This window comes from Pogona vitticeps, chromosome 14 (assembly GCF_051106095.1).
Source record: "Pogona vitticeps strain Pit_001003342236 chromosome 14, PviZW2.1, whole genome shotgun sequence".
Taxonomy (NCBI): domain Eukaryota; kingdom Metazoa; phylum Chordata; class Lepidosauria; order Squamata; family Agamidae; genus Pogona; species Pogona vitticeps.
This window is the reverse complement of record NC_135796.1, coordinates 10,754,070-10,773,054: the sequence shown is the minus strand read 5'-3', so window position 1 is coordinate 10,773,054 and position 18,985 is coordinate 10,754,070. Positions and strand designations below refer to the sequence as shown.

General features: G+C 45.5%; 1 protein-coding gene across 1 annotated transcript in view; it reads right to left on the bottom strand.

Moving 5' to 3' along the window:
- Nucleotides 1–18,985, bottom strand: part of PI4KA (phosphatidylinositol 4-kinase alpha) — an 86,659-nt gene that overhangs the window by 5,880 nt on the left and 61,794 nt on the right. Inside the window, exons 31-47 of the mRNA XM_072983392.2 lie at nt 16,647–16,803; nt 15,282–15,409; nt 13,757–13,915; nt 12,941–13,092; nt 11,619–11,726; nt 10,655–10,782; nt 10,442–10,561; nt 8,931–9,010; nt 8,382–8,575; nt 6,087–6,177; nt 5,355–5,522; nt 4,977–5,030; nt 3,127–3,247; nt 2,870–2,999; nt 2,260–2,330; nt 636–708; nt 429–499 (exon numbers count right to left, since the gene is read on the bottom strand). Of these exons, the coding sequence (XP_072839493.1) occupies nt 429–499; nt 636–708; nt 2,260–2,330; nt 2,870–2,999; nt 3,127–3,247; nt 4,977–5,030; nt 5,355–5,522; nt 6,087–6,177; nt 8,382–8,575; nt 8,931–9,010; nt 10,442–10,561; nt 10,655–10,782; nt 11,619–11,726; nt 12,941–13,092; nt 13,757–13,915; nt 15,282–15,409; nt 16,647–16,803 (2,005 nt within the window). The remainder of the gene's footprint in view (nt 1–428; nt 500–635; nt 709–2,259; nt 2,331–2,869; nt 3,000–3,126; nt 3,248–4,976; nt 5,031–5,354; nt 5,523–6,086; nt 6,178–8,381; nt 8,576–8,930; nt 9,011–10,441; nt 10,562–10,654; nt 10,783–11,618; nt 11,727–12,940; nt 13,093–13,756; nt 13,916–15,281; nt 15,410–16,646; nt 16,804–18,985) is intronic.

Sequence of the window (18,985 nt, the reverse complement as noted above, 5' to 3'; positions counted from 1 at the left end):
TTACTGTATTTTGTATTTAGGGAATATTGTCTGCTTAGGAACATGCCTTGCTCGCTTAGACAGCTCCACCATCAAACCTGGACACACTTCCAGGTTTCTCTGGAGCATCATAACCACTGGCCGTACAACCACAGAATGTTGCAGTGATCTGCAACATTCGGGGAGCGACTTCTCTGAAAAGTCACAATCGCCACCATTTTCTGTCTAGGAGACAGCAGGTCCTGGCAGAGAGGTCACATTTCTTTCGACAATTATGGACTTTCGCAGATCGCTGAAGTCGAAGAAGGGACACTCCAGCGATCTTGAACAGAACCTTTGGACATCCACAGGCCCAGTGGCCTTTGAGATGATAAATACCGACATCTGCAAGCTGAAGGTCAGAGAGAAAGTCTTTCTGAGGCACCCCCACCAGGAATGACTGTACCAACCTTCCTTTTCGAGTTCACTGACTCCACACCGCTTCACTTTGAACTTGGCCAGGTAAGGAGCCTTTGCGGCGCTGAAACACAAGGAGAGCACAGAAAGGGAGAACGGTCAGAAGCAGGCGCTCCATAAAGAGAGATGGTGAGGGGGAGGGAGGGGAGAATCATCCCAGATCTTGTATTACTGAAGGGCAAACACAGGATCACCCCTACCTTTGCATGGGGGTTCCCGACTTGTAGTCAATGTCCAGAACGATCGCTTCAGGGTTGCTGGGCAGGTAACAACCTATGATAGAAGGAGGGGGGGAAATTCCTAGACGAGGCAAAGGAGCTTGCCGAGCCCCCGGGTGAGGACCGCAAAGTCTCGGGAGACTCCGGACGACACATTGATCCTCTTGCTTTACAAATTGCTAACACAACAAGGATACAGTTGTAGAAATTTTGTTGTTGTTGTTTAGTTATTTAGTTGTGTCCAACTCTTCATGACCCCATGGGCCAGAGCACACCAGAGATTTTAGGGATATCCAAACTGTAGTCTGGATTTTTTGGAAGGAACTCGGGTTCCTATCCATCATAACACTTAATTCCCATATAAAAAATTACCACTCTTTCTTTCTTTCTTTCTTTCACGCTGTGAGATTCTCAGTACTGAGAAACACACTGCTCAGTTTCTTAACATTTCTCCCTCAGATCAATATGGTTGCCCGTATGCAACAGGGGAACGATGATGAAATATATGGGAATGATTATTCTTTCCTGCAAACATTTTCAGCCAGAAAATTTTTAGGAACAGGTTACGCGGTGATCAAAAGAGCAAGACATTTCTGAGGATTTTAAAACCCAAAAGATAGGTCACAAGAAGTTAAAAAAAAGAGACAGTGAGAAGGGGAAAATGGAAATTCAGGTATACCAATTCTTCAAGTTACACAGAGGTGTTTAAAATGACAAAACAGAACGGACACTATTTAGTGACCGAAGGCACTGAGGGCTTGGCTACACAGCTCAACTGGAGCAGGCTGAAGTGGGTCACTTAAGGTTGTGGAGAGATCCAGTGTGCCATTTGGTGCGATCCTTGCATCCAGATGGCATACAATCCTCAAGGACTCCTTTTTGGCCGGACTCTTAGGAAAAACAAAAAGCAAAAACAAGGTCGTTCTCTCGGCCCTCTCCTCTTTCATGGGGGAAGTTTTCAATTTGTTTTTCTAAGAGGTGCAGCAGATTAGTGCTGTTCTAAAAGACTTTTAAAAACACTTTTTTTGTTCCCTCCTCTGCCATTTCTACGGAGAAGCAGAGGATGTTACTAATTTACGAATATCATGAAGCGACTAAGCTGTCTTCTTAAGCCACTTCGTGGTATTAGAAAATTGAAAACTGAAGGGAAATGTAAAGCCGCAGGCTCCACTTTGGTTTGATCCCAGCAATGGTATGTGCTAGAAACAAACCAAAAGGAAGCAATCCTACCTGCACCGGGGGGGGGGGGAACCCTGTAACCCTTACAGAGACTCAGAAAAATGTAGATAGGAACGCTCTGGGGGCAGGCGGGTGGGCACTGACACTTGACTTGCCTAGTTGCCGGCAACAGGAGCGAACAAACAAACCAAACAGCAGGGCAAATGCCCCGGTAGTCAGCCTCTTGGTTGGTTTGGTAGTAGTAACCCTCTCTTAAACACAAAAGAAAAACAAGTTTGGGAAGGTTTGTCCCACCCTGGATGGTTAGCTTGGGAATGTTTTTCATGAATCTCCAACATTAAGGGAGAAAAAGCAGAAATGGAGAGAAAGGAAGCCGAAGTGACGCTTTCCACACATTGATGACATTAAGGATAGTTAAGACTCTTACCAGGCTGCACTTTCACTTCAGATAAAGCACTCAAGCAAGCTTTCTTTCTTTCCTCGCCTTTAGGAAAAGGCCTGTGGAGACAAAGACCTGTTTTGCCAACTAGATAATGAGAAACTGCTATGTCATCCGCATTTCTTAAAAATACATTTCATGGCAAAAGGAGAGCAACTGTACACGGAACTAAAAGTCAGCCTTTGTACACTACAGCCTCATAAGTTTTTGTAAGCTGTACAAAGTCCTACAAGTTCTGCAAAGTGTTTGTAAGGAATACCCAAAGTAGGAAAGGCAGATCAGAACCTAATCATGGGGAAATTCTTGGAGTTGTTCTACAGATGCCTATCAAAGTCCTGTTTCTTAAATGTCTATACAGTAGGACCCCTCTATCCATGGGATCAGTATCCACTGAGTCACTTATCCGCTGGCTGAAAACACTAAATAAAAAAACCTCAGAAATACCCATTCAGATGGATTTTCAGGGTGTATTTACCAGAACTGGCCATGAGAGGGAGCCAAAGACCAACCAATGCATAGCATTCAATAATTGTATGTTTTTCAGCATCCGTGGAGGTGCTTAGAACCCAGGGGGATACCATGGTCTTGCTGCACTTACTTGATGATGGCGGAAACGTTGGTGATTTTATTGAAGAAATCAAATTCCCGTTGGTAGAACTCCTTTGCGGGCCCAGATAACGAGCCTGTTATCTCCTCCATCAGCTGCTCCAGCAGCTCTCCAATGTCGGCTGCAGAAAGAAACCATTGGAGGAAAACGCATGAGACGTTTGCCAACCAAGCTTCCGGGGACCATTCCACCAGACATTTGCTTTGCCACTAGCAAAATCCAGGGAAGTGATTTGCAAAAGCACTCACGGTCTTTCTGGTGCGCCTCTTCATCCATGTAGATGTTCGTTTTCATATTCCAGATGAACTGGTGAGCCAGGAGCTGGGATTTGGCTGCTGCCCACAGGATGTACTCCCGCACGTAGCCCATCTGGGAAAGGTAGAGATGCACAGAACATGACCCTAGGAGCAGTTAGTATACAGTGGTGCCTCGCTAGACAGTTACCCCGCATGACAGTTTTTTCGCTAGACATTGACTTTTTGCGATTGCTATAGCGATTTGCAAAACAGTGATTCCTATGGGGGAATTTCGCTGGACAATGTTTGGTCCCTGCTTCGCAAACCGATTTTCGCTAGACAACGATTTTGACAGCTCCCTCCGTGCTCGCAAAACGGGTGTTTTCGGGACCTAAGCTTTGCAAGACAGCTATTTAAACAGCTGATCGGTGGTTCGCAAAGCGGCTTTCCTATGGCCAATCTTCGCTAGACAACGACGATTCTTCCCCATTGGAACGCATTAGACAGGTTTCAATGCATTCCAATAGGGGAATGCTTTTCGCGAGACGATTTCGCTAAACAGTGATTTCAGTGGAACGGATTATCATCGTCTAGCAAGGCACCACTGTACTGAGACCAACCATTATCAACATGCTGAACAGACCCCACCCACTCCCCTATGGACCCATGTGCCCTGTTAAGGCATGCCCTCCTCCATCAGAGGGTCTCCTTGGGTCCCTATGTGGGGAGGTGATGCGGGTCGCAAGTGGAAAAAAGCAGCTTCTCAGGCACAGCATCTCAATGGCAGGAGGATCTTTTCATTCATTCACCCTCGCTTTGAAAGGACCAATAAATTTGCCACCAGCACAACAGAAAAGCCAAAAAGGGATGGCTCTAAGAGAATATTGGAGGAACAGGAAGGAGAGGGAAATCTTTGCCTTTCTCATGATGCGTTCTTTATACTCACTGTTCATGTGCTTTAGAGCTCAATTTAAAGTGGTAGTTTAGATGTTTAAAGTGTTAATCATTTAGAATTAAGTTGTTCGAAGGACCACCACCACTAATATGAATGTGCCCATGTGGTCTCCGAAGGCCCACACGTTTGCTGGTCCACAGTCGAGAACCATCAGGTGACGAGCAGGCCTTACAGACACGGCTTCTCAGTGATGGCCTTACAATTCTCTCGGCAGAAGAGAGAAATGTGTCTTCTGTGCCAACCTTTTCAAACCTATCTTAAAGCCATTCTGCTTTTCTATGGGCATACAGAAGGGATGGGCAAGCTCCAGGGTTCACACATACCCTCCTCTGTACAATGGTGCCTCGCTTATCGAGCACACCGTATAACGATGAATTCGCATAGCGATCCCTTTTTTGGGATCACTAATGCGAAGGCATCCCAACCGCCACAATGGGTAAAACTCGCATTGCGACGCCCACGGATCAGCTGTTCGGCGGTTTCAAAATGGCCGCCGGACGCCCACAATGGCCACGCGCAGCGTTTTCGCGCCCTGCCCTCGCTTACTGAGGGTGTGAAAATGGCTGCGGATGGGGAAAACTTTGCTTAACAGTGAGTACAGAAGCCATTGGAATGCATTAAACTAAGTTTAATGCGTTCCAATGGCATTTTCCATCCCGTTTAGCAATGTTTTCTTATAGCGATGGTTAATCCGGAACAGATTAACCTCGCTATGCGGGGCACCACTGTACCTTGGAAGTGCCAAGCATATACCTGCAACCACAACCACAACCCCCAAATATTTCTCTCTACAAAGCCTGTTTTGTTTTGTTTTTGTTTTCTAAAGGGAAAGAGCGCTCTCACGTCCTCTCATAGCCCATGTACACACCGTCCAGAAGGGTACCGTATAAACCTTCCCTTTTCTTACCTTATCATATCTAAGAGCCTGGACAATCTGTGGAATGTAAAATAAAATTGCATCCTGGGAACAGGGAGAGAAAGGGAAAACACACAGAGAAAAAGGGTCAGTTTTTTTTTTAAATTAGAAAAGGTAAAAGAAATTCCTCTTAACAGCATCAACAGAAGAGACTATATAAGCAAATTTGGACTTCAGGAGTACTGTCTCCTTAAGGACGTGGCCTCTTACTAATGATTACCCCGTTTTTCTCACACATGACCCACAAAGAGACACATGACTAGCCTATTAAAAACTGTTAGCTTGTGAAATGCTAGTAGCCCGTGTTTCTGGGCTGGTTGCGGAAGGAGGTCTTATAAAAATTTTCTGGCAAATCAGCCAGCTTCTTACCGGAGGGAAAGACCGAAGGACTTTAACTCCATACTGCGCTGTTAATGGGTGAGGCGGATACATGCTGGAGAAATAGGATAAGCCCGTGGGGGGATCTGTAGGCGTCCAGCACAGGATGTAGCTGAGTTCTGGAGCATCCGCATCTATGGTGTGCCACGTAACAAGATACTGGAAGCAAGAGGGAGGCAACAGAGGAATCAAAAGAGAATTTAGAGCAAAAGAGAATTTCATGCAACAGGTCAAACCGTGAAAGCGTCAAGGGAGGAGCAACATCCCGCTTTTCCCTACTACTCAGTTCAGTCTCGGGCTCCCTCAGAGCCACTCATGGTTCCAACTGAAATTCATGATAATTACAAGAATCGATAACATAACGCTGCAAAAAAGCAATATCTGGAAGGATGTGAGTCACAATGGGACACTCCAGCAATTTTGCTATGAGGCCTCCGGCCAGAATAGCGTGGACCCACGATTTGTAGACCTGTTGAATTACTATTTAGCCATTCATTTAACATGGACGCTAGCTGGGAACATCAATCGGAGGGAGGACTCTCTTGACACTGATTGAAACCAATATTCAGAGGAGAGCGAAGCTAAGACAAAACAAGTACTAATTGAAAATGACACCTGACCACCTGAGCCAGATTTGGACTACGTTTAGCAAGAAGTACTTCTGGGGCCTGAAGTGAGAGCCACGAGTTCTCATCACAAGGCAAACTATACAGAGACACCCACCTTTATGGCTTCAGGCACATCGCTAACGGCTCCCGGGTCCAAGCGAACCAGCCGGGTCACTTCCATGCCAATGGCCTCCGTGTTCTTAAACCTATGGGGTTGAGCGTGTTACTGGGCATATACGACGTAGTCATAGGCATCCTTCAGTCTTGAGAGACTATGGTAACATGCTCTAAATCGAGGCGTGTCCTCTCCAGAGCATGAAGCCCGGGTAAGGTAATATGGAGGATAGGCTGTTACCCAAGCAGCAGATCCCCCCTCTCCACATTGCTGAAATGGTCCAATGGAAAGGCAAGAGCCAATACAACTGGTTCCAGCAATGTCGCAGGAGTTGGCAGAACGACACATGCTGCCTTCGGGACTCCAGCTCCGGATTTTGCCTCGAGGTTAACTCCTGAAGCCTTTTCCATGAGTGGATATAGCCACAAGGCAGTGGAGGTTTGAAATTGGAGTTTCCCTTCTCCTAGACGGGCTGCCTTCCATGGCTGACGAGCCCCACCTACCCGGACGTAGTATGACCCTCCATTTTCCCTTGTTCTTTGCCAGAAAGGGTTATTAAGGACCATATGGTCTCCCAACTCAGACTTAAAGGAGAAAAGATGGGAGAAGTTAGTTTGGATTTCAGCTCTCAGAATTTCTCAGCCAACATGGCCACCGACCATCCTAGCCATTCTGGGAGCGACACTTCAAAACTCCTCCCCCCCCCCCGGCCAGGCTGTGAACGTTTATGTGAACAAGGTGGTAAAAGGATTAAGTGGGGGTGGGGGTAAAAGTGCGTCTAAAATTGAGGCTTTAACAATAGTTTACTACAGTCATTGCAAAAGCCAGCTCTTCCGCTGAGTAAGGTTGTTATACCATGACATTCTGACAACTGAATGTGTTTATGTTACAGTGTGTGAATATGGAGGTGGTATCTGCAGGCCGTACAGCTTGTACTCATTGTAGTTCTGACGCCTTGGAGCTACACAATCCTGGAATTTCAAGGTCCTAGTATAAGAACCCTTTATTCCTAGAAGCTTTGCAGAATCGTAGTCATAATCGCAATCACTAGGAGGAGGATTTCTATGACATGCCGTTTTTCCCCCCTGCAACATATGTTTGAGCTTATGGGTGGGTTTGAACATGTTTATGAGTAATCTGGTGAGAAAGGCCATAAACATGTTTGAACTTGCTTATGGGTTCAAATATAGGTTGCAGAGAAAATGTGACATGTCATAGAAATCCTTCTCCTAGTTATCACCATAGTGACAACTTGCCAGATATTAAGTTATAGACACACACACACACACACACACCCCGGATTACAAATTCTGCAGAAACAATTGAGGCTCCTATTGAAAAAAAATCCTGACTCTCTAGGCCCCTGGAAAAGACATTGTTTACAGATTGGGGAAGGTGTGAATATCTGAAAGATTTACAAATATAGGGAAATAGGACATACAAATAGGAAATCAGTGTTCAACTCATCAACCAAACAAGGCTCAATGCTACACCACACACACTGGATATCAGCAACAATCATGCATCATCATAGCAACAACAAACATCATGGATTTCCTCCAGAGATTCAATAATAGTTGCCATATTTTACCGTGTATCAAATGACATTTTTCCCTAAATCATTAGAGGAAAAATTGAGGGTCGTTTTGTACACGGAAGGAGGTGGAGGTGGAGGCTGCCTCCGCCACCAGACGGCCTCCTCCAATACCATTCACGGGCTCCCTTTGGGCAGGGGACAAGGGGGCAATGTGATTGGGCAGTGGAGGTGGCAGTAGCAGATGGAGGCGGAGCCACCCCTCGCGGCTGCCCATTGGCTGCTCCTCCGCCTCCGGCAAGGGACAAAATTAGGGGGTCGGCATATACATTGGGTGGTCATATCCATGGAAAAATACGCTAATATTTTAGAGTTGTATTCTCTGCCTTTCCAATGTGCCTTACTAGGCTATAAGCTCTTGCATTTTTAGAAGGCATGCTCCTGAAATTTTGAAACATAATTATAACATGACTTTGGTATTTGTTTTTTTCTGCCTACATTTTCCCGCAGCTGTAAAACGTTTGGATGGTTTAAATATTTCATTTTGGTCTGAGTCCACAACGCCTTTGCTGAGCCTTGGCTTTTGAAAATTTCACTCTGTCTTGAACTGCATGTCCAGTTGAGACAATGACGAATTTCACCTCACTGGGATGAAAGAAGCCACACCGTCGGTAAACAAGGAGAAGCTGGAAGAAGGCTGATCCGACAGAGAAATAGCAACGGCATTCATGAAAGTCTCCGTCAGAAAATGCAACACTCACCGGGTGGGAAGCTGGACAGCCAGGTAAGGAGAAATACTCCACGCCAGGTTCACATTATCTTTCCACTGCTTCTCACTCAGACTGATGTACTTCGACCTCCAGTTGGCAACGCTATTCTCTCCAGTCTGGTCTAACTCCAACTCCGGGGATGAGAGCGGGTTGTACCACGTAATGAGCCGTTCGATTTCGGTAGCCTTCAGAAGACCAGGAAAAGGGGAGGGGGGGAGAAGAAGGAGAAGGACAGGGTGGTGAGGAGACCATGAAATAAAAGAAGGATATACTGAAAGGCAGAACGTGTGTGCTTTGCATGCAGAAGATACCAGGGGCACGGGCCAGCATCCATGGTTCAGAAGATCAGCTGAAACGGATGGGAAAGGACCTTTTGGAGAATATCTGGGGAGCTCCTTCCAGTGAGTAAGAGGAAAGCAGGTGGATAAATAATCTTAAAATGATTTCCCACGTCTCTCCCCACCCTTTGTTTCCTCTTGGCAGAGCTTAGAAAAAAAAATCCCAAAGAGCCAACTTATTCCAGTAGAACGGATGGCCTACCAGCAGGGAGAGGAGCAGCGTCCTCCTTTTCATGTAGTACTTGTGCAGTTGGGTCCCTCTGTTGGTCTTCTTAGACATCCCTTAAAACAAACAAACACAGGAGATCTTCTCAGACACGTTCACATTTGGTTATACAACAAGGTTTCACCGAATCGTTCCACAGCACGGAGATGTCGTACGGATGGCAAGAGAAATGTTATGACTTGTATCCTTCGTGATACAACTGCTGAAGTCCTGGAGATACTCTGCCCATGACTATGTGATCAAAGGCTTCAGGATTTGCTGCAGGTGAAAAATGGATGAATTCACCCTTTGGGAAAAAAACAACAACCTCACGACGCAAAGGCCAATTCAAATCATTCCAGCTCTTTTCGATCCGAATGCTGAGGGTTTTGTTTTTCCTCTGCCACTGGGAGTTTCTGCTCTTTTCAAACTGGAACGATTGGAACAGACCCTCCCCCATCGGATTAATTGTTTCATTCTCCAAAAGGACAGGGGGTGTGCATGCATGACCATTGACAGTATTCTGGCGGCATGTTAATCTGGGTGTGATGTTTTTGGACAGCAGGAACACCTACCCTCGCCCCCTGCATCGCTCTCTCTAGTTGTTCGGCAATATTTCAAATTTAAAAAACCAAACTACCGAGTTTAGTGTTAGATTGCCTTATCGCTATATTGATATACTAGTTTAGCGCTAGATCACCTCTGCATAGGCAAAAAAGAAGATAAAAATCAATACGAAATAGAAACAAATCCCATGAACTGCAGCAGTCTACGATGTCTCTGGCTTGTGCCCATGTGTTTGTATGTAACTGAGACTTTGGGAAACTGTCCCTTTTTCCTAGTGCGGTGCAACAGCCGAGAAGCTTTTACAATGAAGTGTAAAAAGAGAACAGGGGATTGGCAGAGGGCAAGATCCAAGGAAGGGGATGGGGCTGTGGGCTGTACACAGATCAAACCACATCAGACCGAGAGGCTAATGGGGTCACTGGCACCTCACCTGAAAAGAAGTATAAAATAGGCTACAAATCAAGCGGCAACCAAGCCAAATCATTCCAATTCAGCTTGCTACTCTACTCACAGGCCCTGCTGGACCTGGAACGACAGGTTCACAGAATATGTTAACCGCTCCGGTTTCTGAGATGACAATGCACCCACGTTCACCTCCTTGCATTTCCTCTAAAATGTTGCCGAGCTGGCAAGATCTCTGTTTGAGCTTCTGTATACCTGCTACCAGACAGTGCAGATAATACTGGATCAGTGCAGCGCTCTTAAATCCCTTAAGAGATTTCTATTAGGACCAGAGAGATTCTGGTTCGAGACACCTCCTCTAAGTCTTGAAAACTCACTCACCTTAGGCCAGCCATAACCTACGAACTTTACTCCCTTCATGCTATTCTTGGGACTCTAAAATGGGGATGGGTGGGAGAACACGGAGGCAGGCAGGGTGCAGCCTAAATAAAAAAGGGGTTACTGATATTCTGGATGAAGCAGCCGCACAGGCAACAGACCTGACTTCTTGGACATGGTTGACATGCCACTGGACAAAGGGTATGTATTTATCCAGCCCTGTGTGGCTTGCTGTCGCGATCCAACGGTGATGTCCAGGTTGCTCCGTGCGTCTTGATTATCTAAAAACGAAAATGTTCTGTCATTCAACAAAGTAACTAGGAAAAGGGGAAGGGGAGAGAAAAGTTCTTTGCATTTTCCCGTTTAAGACTCACCAGGTGGCACAAGCTGGCTGGCCGTTAAATATTTCTTGTCCGAGAACATCGCAGTCCAAAATTTGATTAATATGATGATGTCCTCGCGCAGCCTCTTCTCCCCTTGGGTCGGGCACTTCGGGGCGCAGCTTAAATAGAGCATCCAGAGTTACACAGAGGCTTTGGGTGAGAGCTTGATCTGGGCCTAACGCTGAAGTACAGTCAGGCTTGTATTCTTCCCCCCCAATGAGACAAGAGCCACCTTTAAATAGCTGAAAGGCTCTTAGGCAGAAGGTGGCAGCTTAAGAGGACCGAATCAGAAGGAACAGATTCAAGAGGCAAGAAAGAAGACATCAAGTAAGCATTAGGAAGAACTTGCTAACAGCGAATGAAATCGGCTGCTTCCGAGAGTGACGTACTCTCCATCATTGGAAAGTTTGAAGGTGAGGTTGATCAGCCACCTATCAGGGAAACTTTAGCTGCGCATTTTTTTGCAATGGCAAGGAGGACGGACTCAATGATCCTTGGGAGTCCCTTTCAGCTCTACAATTCTATGATCCTTCCTCTCTGTGCAGTCTAGTGGAGAAGCCCCACCCCATCCTGGCCAAATTTCAATTAACCATGGTTTACTGTTGCAGCTGAACCTTAAACCATTGTTAATCCTGAGTGTTTGTGACAGCCTTTTGGTGATCTTTTTTAAAAGGCCACTGAAAACACAAACCTGCGGCCTTCTTTAATATGAGTTGAGCTTAGGAAAGGCATTGTTTTAGATGACGGCTCCCAGCCCAGCCATGATGGCTTGGACATTCTGGGCGCTATCGGCCCAAAAGTAATTTTCCGAAACTTTTAATGAGATGTCCTGCATACTAACTTCCAGGGCAAACAAGATAAAACATACAAGGATGCAAGTATGGATCTTTAGAAGGTGGATCTATTTGGATTCTTTCGTTCACATAAGGTAGGTGAGAGAAAACCATTCTCGTACCTGAAGTAATCAAAAGCTGTGGAATAAATCTTCTCTCTCAAGACATTACGAATTGTCGCATTTGGAACCACGTCGGCATGGAGCAGGGACAGTCCCAAGGTTAGCAGCCTAGAGATGCAAAATAACATGTAAAAGCCATGGGAATCCACCGAAGGGCAGAAGCTAGGACCAGGAGAGCACCCTGCCTCCTGGCCGTGGCCTGACGCAAACCTCTGAACACGAGCAGCATTGTCGATCTGGGCTCAAAAGGGCCTCTGAACTGACAGTAAATGCACACAGGATATTTATGCTGGAGGGGTCGCAGTCTGTGGAGGAGGCGATCAGAGCATCATATGCAATTCTTTTTTAAAAGGGGCACCCCTGCAAGGTGCTCATACTTTGATACTCAACCGTGCAGTATTTGAAAGCAATCAAAAGCTACTGGTGCAGGAAAGCTAGTTGATTTCATTTTGCCCTGGTACAACGCAGAAAGACTCAGAAGGGGCTAGGTGAAGGTAAAGGTTCCCCCTTGATCATTAAGTCCAGTCGTGTCTGGCTTGAGGGGCCGGGGCTCGTTCCCGTTTTGTAAGTCGAAGAGCCAGTGTTTATCCATAGACACTTTTCGTGGTCACATGACCAGCATAACTAGACACGGAATGCTGTGACCTTCCCACTGAGGTGGTACCCATTCATCTACTAACATTTGCATGATTTTGAACGGCTAGGTTGGTAGGAGCAGGGACAAGCAACGGGAGCTCACTGCACCGAGCAGATTCGAACTGGTGACCTTTCAATCAACTGCCCAGTGGGTCAGCAGTTCAACCTGCAACTCCCCCTGTGTCCCTCCTACTAATTCCCAAATCTAAAGCTTAGGGAGAATACCGCAGAACAGAAAATCTCAGAGCAGGAGAACTGTAGCCTTTCAGATGCTTTTGGACTACAACTCCCATCTGCTATCGCCAGCATAGCCAATGACGGGGGATTATAGGGACTGCAGCAGAGACCAAGAAGGTCTAAATTCAGACATCCACCCACACACTCAGCCATGAAACTTATTGGATGATCATGAGCCAATAATTCTGAATCTTCCTAGTCTGAATTTTTTTAATGGGAAAGGAGAATCTTTAAACTACTCTGAATGCCTTGGAGAAGGAATACAATAAAACTGTAAAAAAAAGTTACAATTTTCTGCACTCATATTTTTAAGCAAGTGCTCTCTGCCTAGAAGGGAAGATCAGAAGCGGTCCCATATTTTTCCTGAGGACGAAACGTTTCTGATCTCCGGCCTGTTTGAAATTCTTACCCTCACCACCCTTCCCTGAAAAATCAAGAGATCCGCTTACTTGAAACGCGGTCCAATTGCTGCCACGTGTCGATTCATGCTGCCCTTCGATCCTCCAATGTTCAGCGAGAGGGAGCGCTGGAGCAAACTCGAGAAGATTTCCACTTGGTCCGAACTGCAGTACTTCGCAATTTCAAACCGCTGCACCAGGAACTGTGCAAATTAAACCAAATGTTAGATTGATCACCTGCAGCAGCACTAACCACAGTGGCTGCAAGCTACCGTATTTTTCGCACCATAAGACGCACTTTTCCCCCACAAAACAGGTGGGGGGAAAGTCTGTGCGTCTTATGGAGCGAAAAAAACAGATTATATTTTCCTGTTTTCTTCTCCTAAAAATTGGTGCGTCTTATGGAAAGGTGCGTCTTATGGAGCGAAAAATACGGTAGTTTTAAAGTTCTGCCCTTCACTGCCACAAGATGTGACGACCTTAAAGAGGCTTAGATAAATTTACAGAACTGGTCCACAAGTCACTCAATGCCAGCTATCAAGGAGCAGTGAGAGGGCAGGACGTCCGGGCTTCCCAGAGGCTTCTGGCTGGCCATTCTGGACAACCAGGTGCTCAAATAGATGGGCTTTTGGTATGCAACCCAGAGAGGAATTACACTGTGAAACACTTGCATTCTTACAAGGCCCTGTCAACACAAAATCACGGCCTTATGTTTGGACAGCTTTCTGCGCTGCAAAGTAAAAGGCAAGCATTTTTTAAAGAAAAAAGGCTTCAGAAATGCATATTGAGAGCAGGCCTGTTCCTATCAGGTCTTTCTTCTTATCTCCTACCAAAAATTATCTAGCATTTCTGAAAAGAGGTACTTGCTTCGATCCAGATGTAATGTGGCGTAACCTCTGGCGGACAGGGCTTGGGCTGACTCTCTTCCGAAGCTGCTAACGGGTCGGCTTCTTTCAGCTCGGCAGCAAAAAGGCCAACTTTCTGCTCCACTGTCATCTGCCAGGCTCCGGCCATTTCTCGCATGAACTGGAGGGGAAAAAAACACTTATTTCCACCCTGCCAACTTCAATCTGACTCTTAGAGCAGAACATACAGTGACATGAAAAAGAAGCTGAAAATGCACTCTTTTGATTCTGGCTTATTGCTACAGAAAGAAGTTATAACCATCCAGCATCTGCCTCATGGAATGTTTCTGGGACATTCTGCTTAATTATCCATGTATTTCAAAAAGCAAGAAGGATCATTTTGAGAGGAAAATCGTCTCTTGTTATCCCCCTGTACTAGAGATGCTGTATTTCCTCATCCCAATGAGACTATTTCAGAAAAAGAAACCGCAGCAGATTGCAAGCCTGAGATGTTTACCAACGGCCACTGGCCATCTGCCCGTTGCGTAGGAGTGACACATGACTACCTAAGAGAGGGACAGTGGGGGGGGGGATATGGTAATTAAGCAAAGACATCAGGATTCTGGTGCCCACTGAGCCATGAACCCATATCCCCCTGACACCTCCCTTTAGCTGAGAGGCACTTCGGAGTTTATCTACCATTGGGTGGCTTCTTCGCTCAAGCCAGAGAATATACAGCTCCCCACCTCTTGGTAGCCATTCCTGGGCAACTGCTCACTTCATGATGCCAATCATGCACGCTAGATGTGCACGAAGACGTCATGTCAGTTTATTGCAAGCACCCCACTTCTCTTCTGCCCCCCCCCCCGGCAAGAACTCCCCATGATGCTTTGGACAGGATGCAAACTGCATTGAAACAGCCAACTATTCCTTACTTGCTCAGGGGCTTAAATGAGGGGCATGTTGTGAGCCATAGCTTAGCCAAACTAAGCTTCTCACTTGTTTCCTACTGTGGCAAAATATTCCTGTGGAAAGCAGGAGGAGTTACTCTGGTCGGACAAGGCCAGAACCAGACAATACTGTATTCTGTCTCCTGAGAACTGGGGGAAGGGAGGGCAGTCGTCTCAATGGAAGCCTCACCTGGATGAGGAAGAGTTGATTTGCACCGGATCCTCTCCTCCCTTTGCCCGAGGAAAGCACGGCTTCTAGCACAGTCTACTCTGAACTCTGACTTGACATTTGAAGAGATGGTTTTACACACAGCCATTCCGGTCACCCACTGGAGAAGTGGATGCATTCATAAAAGCTCACACTGAAATTAACAGTCTCTAAGGTGTTATAAAGCATTCGTTATTTTATTTTAATTTATTTTGTTTGAATTTCCATTTTTCACTTCTGGTCAGATGTCACTCCAGATTCCTGCTTATGAATAAATTTAGTGCTGCAGTCATAAAGGCAGACTGTACAGAGTAAAAGCCAAAACATCCTTTCAGACCGCCTTCTGGGGTACAGGGGCATCTGCCATAAGCCCTTTTTGTCTTCCTTACCGGGACTTCGATGCCATTCTTCGCAGCCAGCAGCCATTCCCAGCAGGCAATGGCGGTCTCCATGCCGTGTTCACTGTACATGCGCAGAGGGCCCCAACAAAGATGATGCAATAGCTGAGGGTCAGTGTCTGAAATGGTATTTATTTAAAGTTCTTTCAATGTGCTTTAAAATTGTCTTTTCTATAGGTTAAATCCAATTGCTATTCCTAACCAGAGTACGCCTATTCAATAAATTGTTACGGCAAGCCTTTAGTAAGTCTGATACCTTAAATACCTCTGCTCTAATAGGATTGAATACTTTGTAAGTTACCTTGAACAATCCTTTCGGACAATAAATAGAAAAAAAAAATTAAAAGATATTTTATCTTTATTACACAATAAAGCATATTAACCATGGGAAAATGTTTGGAGCTTCTAAAACAGCATATTCTAGCATTTTGTGAGGATGCTGTGTTCCTTCCATAAACAGACAGCCTACTTTCTCAGACAAGGTTTGTTAATTGAATCATTCCTACTATATTCCTGATCTTTAAGAAACAATCTGACATCAGCTGGGTTTTCCCTTTTCCAGCCATTCCCCTTAAGCAGCTAATTTAAACGACAAGTGGCCACAGGGGTGAAGCCAACCCGGGGCAGATGAAAAACAAGGTCCCCTTTAGCTGTTAACTAACGGCTGATGGATGGCAAGAATCCTGTTGAGGAAACGCAGAGTGCAAAGGCAAAGTGCACAGGCTGTTTCCACCTTCCCATGAGCCCTTCCTTCATGCAGCTGGTCAGCCACTGGCAGCAGAATTAGATGCGCATCTGACTGCCTGAAGGAACCCTCAATCAAGGAACAACCACAGCATAACCCTCCTCCTTCTCATGGCTTAAGGAACTGAGAACAGGAAAATAACAATCACTGGCTGATTAACAAAACAGCTCTATCCATGAGTGACAGACTGCTTGTAAAACAAAAGGATCCTTTAAAATATGTTTTTTAAGATTACAGTGGTGCCTCGCTAGACGATGATAATCCATTCCACTGAAATCGCTGTCTAGCGAAATCATTGTTTAGCGAAAAGCAAATATTCATCTAGTGAAAATCGGTTTACGAAGCAGGGACCAAACATTGTCCAGCGAAATTCCCCCATAGGAATCACTGTTTTGCAAATCACTATAGCAATTGCAAAAAGTTAACGTCTAGCGAAAAAACTGTCATGCGGGGTAACTGTCTAGCGAGGCACCACTGTACTCCTCTGTGGTTTCTCCCTCCCTCCCTCCCTCCCTCCCTCTCTCTCTCTTTCATTCATTCATTCATTCATTCATTCATACATACATACATACATACATAGACACAAACATACACACAGAGAAAGCTGTTACCTCTGCTACTTATTAACAAGGCTGTCAGCTTAAACATGGCTTGAGTGTAGTGTTCCGGCTGGCCTGCTTCCAGAGCATCATTCAACTGTTTGATCATTAGCTTATTAAGATCCCACGAACGGCCGGTGGCGCTGCAATAGTGAATCATCCCAGCTACCTGTTAAAAGACTTCTCTTGATTAACAGGACCCACAAGAGTCTTTAAAAATCACAGATACATAATGGAATAGTCATGTGGTCATTTTAAAATTATTGAGTGGCTAATAATGGTTAAGTGAGTCAGAAAATCTCTTAAGTGTTTTATTATTTTAAATGGTAAGTAAATGCTATAAAAATAAAATAAAATAAAGCCAGTGTTTGCCAGCACTAAGACATTTTGTAAACTCTCTATAATACAGATGCCACATTTTGTGAGACCTTGTCTAGATTTCACATACAGCAGAGAGAAGCCAACAATGGCATGCTCTGTGTCTCCACCTCTCCCCACTTTTACGACCACTCCAGTGTTACCTAGTGCTACCCGGCTATCATCCGTTTTATCACCTGGCATCAGGAAGTGGAATAATTACAGAGGAGGACAGAGGTAACAGAAAGGGAGAGAAGGAGCAATCAATATATCAGAAGGTAGAACAGAGAAGAGAGAGGGTGGAAGAGGGAGTGTGTGTGTGTTTAGTCGTTTAGTCGTGTCCGACTCTTCGTGACCCCATGGACCAGAGCACGCCAGGCCCTCCTGTCTTCTACTGCCTCCCGGAGTTGTGTCAGGTTCATGTTGGTTGCTTCGCAGACACTGTCCAGCCATCTCATCCTTGGTCGTCCCCTTCTCCTCTTGCCATCACACCTTCCTAACATCAGGGTCTTTTCCAAGGACTCTTTTCTTCTCATGAGATGGCCAAAGTACTGGAGCCTCAGCTTCAGGATCTGTCCTTCAAGTGAGCATTCAGGGTTGATTTCCTTTAGAACTGATAGGTTTGTTCTCCTTGCAGTCCAGGGGATTCTCAAGAGCCTCCTCCAGCACCACAATTCAAAGGCATCAATTCTTCGGCGGTCTGCTTTCTTTATGGTCCAGCTCTCACTTCCATACATCACGACAGGAAAAACCATAGCTTTGACTATTCGGACTTTTGTTGGCAAGGTGATGTCTCTGCTTTTCAAGATGCTGTCAAGATTTGTCATTGCTTTCCTCCCAAGAAGAAGGCGCCTTTTAATTTCAGGGCTGCTGTCTCCATCTGCAGTGATCATGGAGCCCAGGAAGATAAAATTTGACACTGCCTCCATATCTTCCCCTTCTATTTCCCAGGAGGTGATGGGACCAGTGGCCATGATCTTAGTTTTTTTGATGTTGAGTTTCAGACCGTTTTTTGAACTCTCCTCTTTCACTCTCATTACAAGGTTCTTTAATTCCTCCTCACTTTCTGCCATCAGAGTGGTATCATCTGCATATCGGAGGTTGTGATATTTCTTCCGGCAATCTTAATTCCGGCTTGGGTTTCTTCCAGTCCAGCCTTCCGCATGATGTATTCTGCATATAAGTTAAATAAGCTGGGGGACAATATACAGCCTTGCCGTACTCCTTTCCCAATTTTGAACCACTCAGTTGTTCCATGACCAGTTCTAACTGTTGCTTCCTGTCCCACATATAGGTTTCTCAGGAGACAGATAAAGTGGTCAGGCACTCCCATTTCTTTAAGAACTTGCCATAGTTTGCTGTGGTCCACACAGTCAAAGGCTTTCGCATAGTCAATGAAGCAGAAGTAGATATTTTTCTGGAACTCTCTGGCTTTCTCCATAATCCAGCGCAAGTTAGCAATTTGGTCTCGAGTTCCTCTGCCTCTTCGGAATCCAGCTTGTACTTCTGGGAGTTCTCGGTCCACATACTGCTGAAGCCTACCTTGTAGGATTTTGAGCATAACCTTGCTAGCGTGCGAAATGAGTGCAATTGTACGGTAGTTGGAGCATTCTTTGGCACTGCCTTTCTTTGGGATTGGGATGTAGACTGATCTTTTCCAATCCTCTGGCCACTGTTGAGTTTTCCAAACTTGCTGGCATATTGAATGTAGCACCTTAACAGCATCATCTTTCAAGATTTTAAATAGTTCAACTGGAATGCCATCACCTCCACTGGCCTTGTTGTTAGCCAGGCTTTCTAAGGCCCACTTGACTTCGCTCTCCAGGATGTCTGGCTCAAGGTCAGCAACTACATTGTCTGGGTTGTCCGGGATATCCACATCTTTCTGATATAATTCCTCTGTGTATTCTTGCCACCTCTTCTTGACGTCTTCTGCTTCTGTTAGGTCCCTCCCATTTTTGTCTTTTATCATGTTCATCTTTGCGCAAAATGTT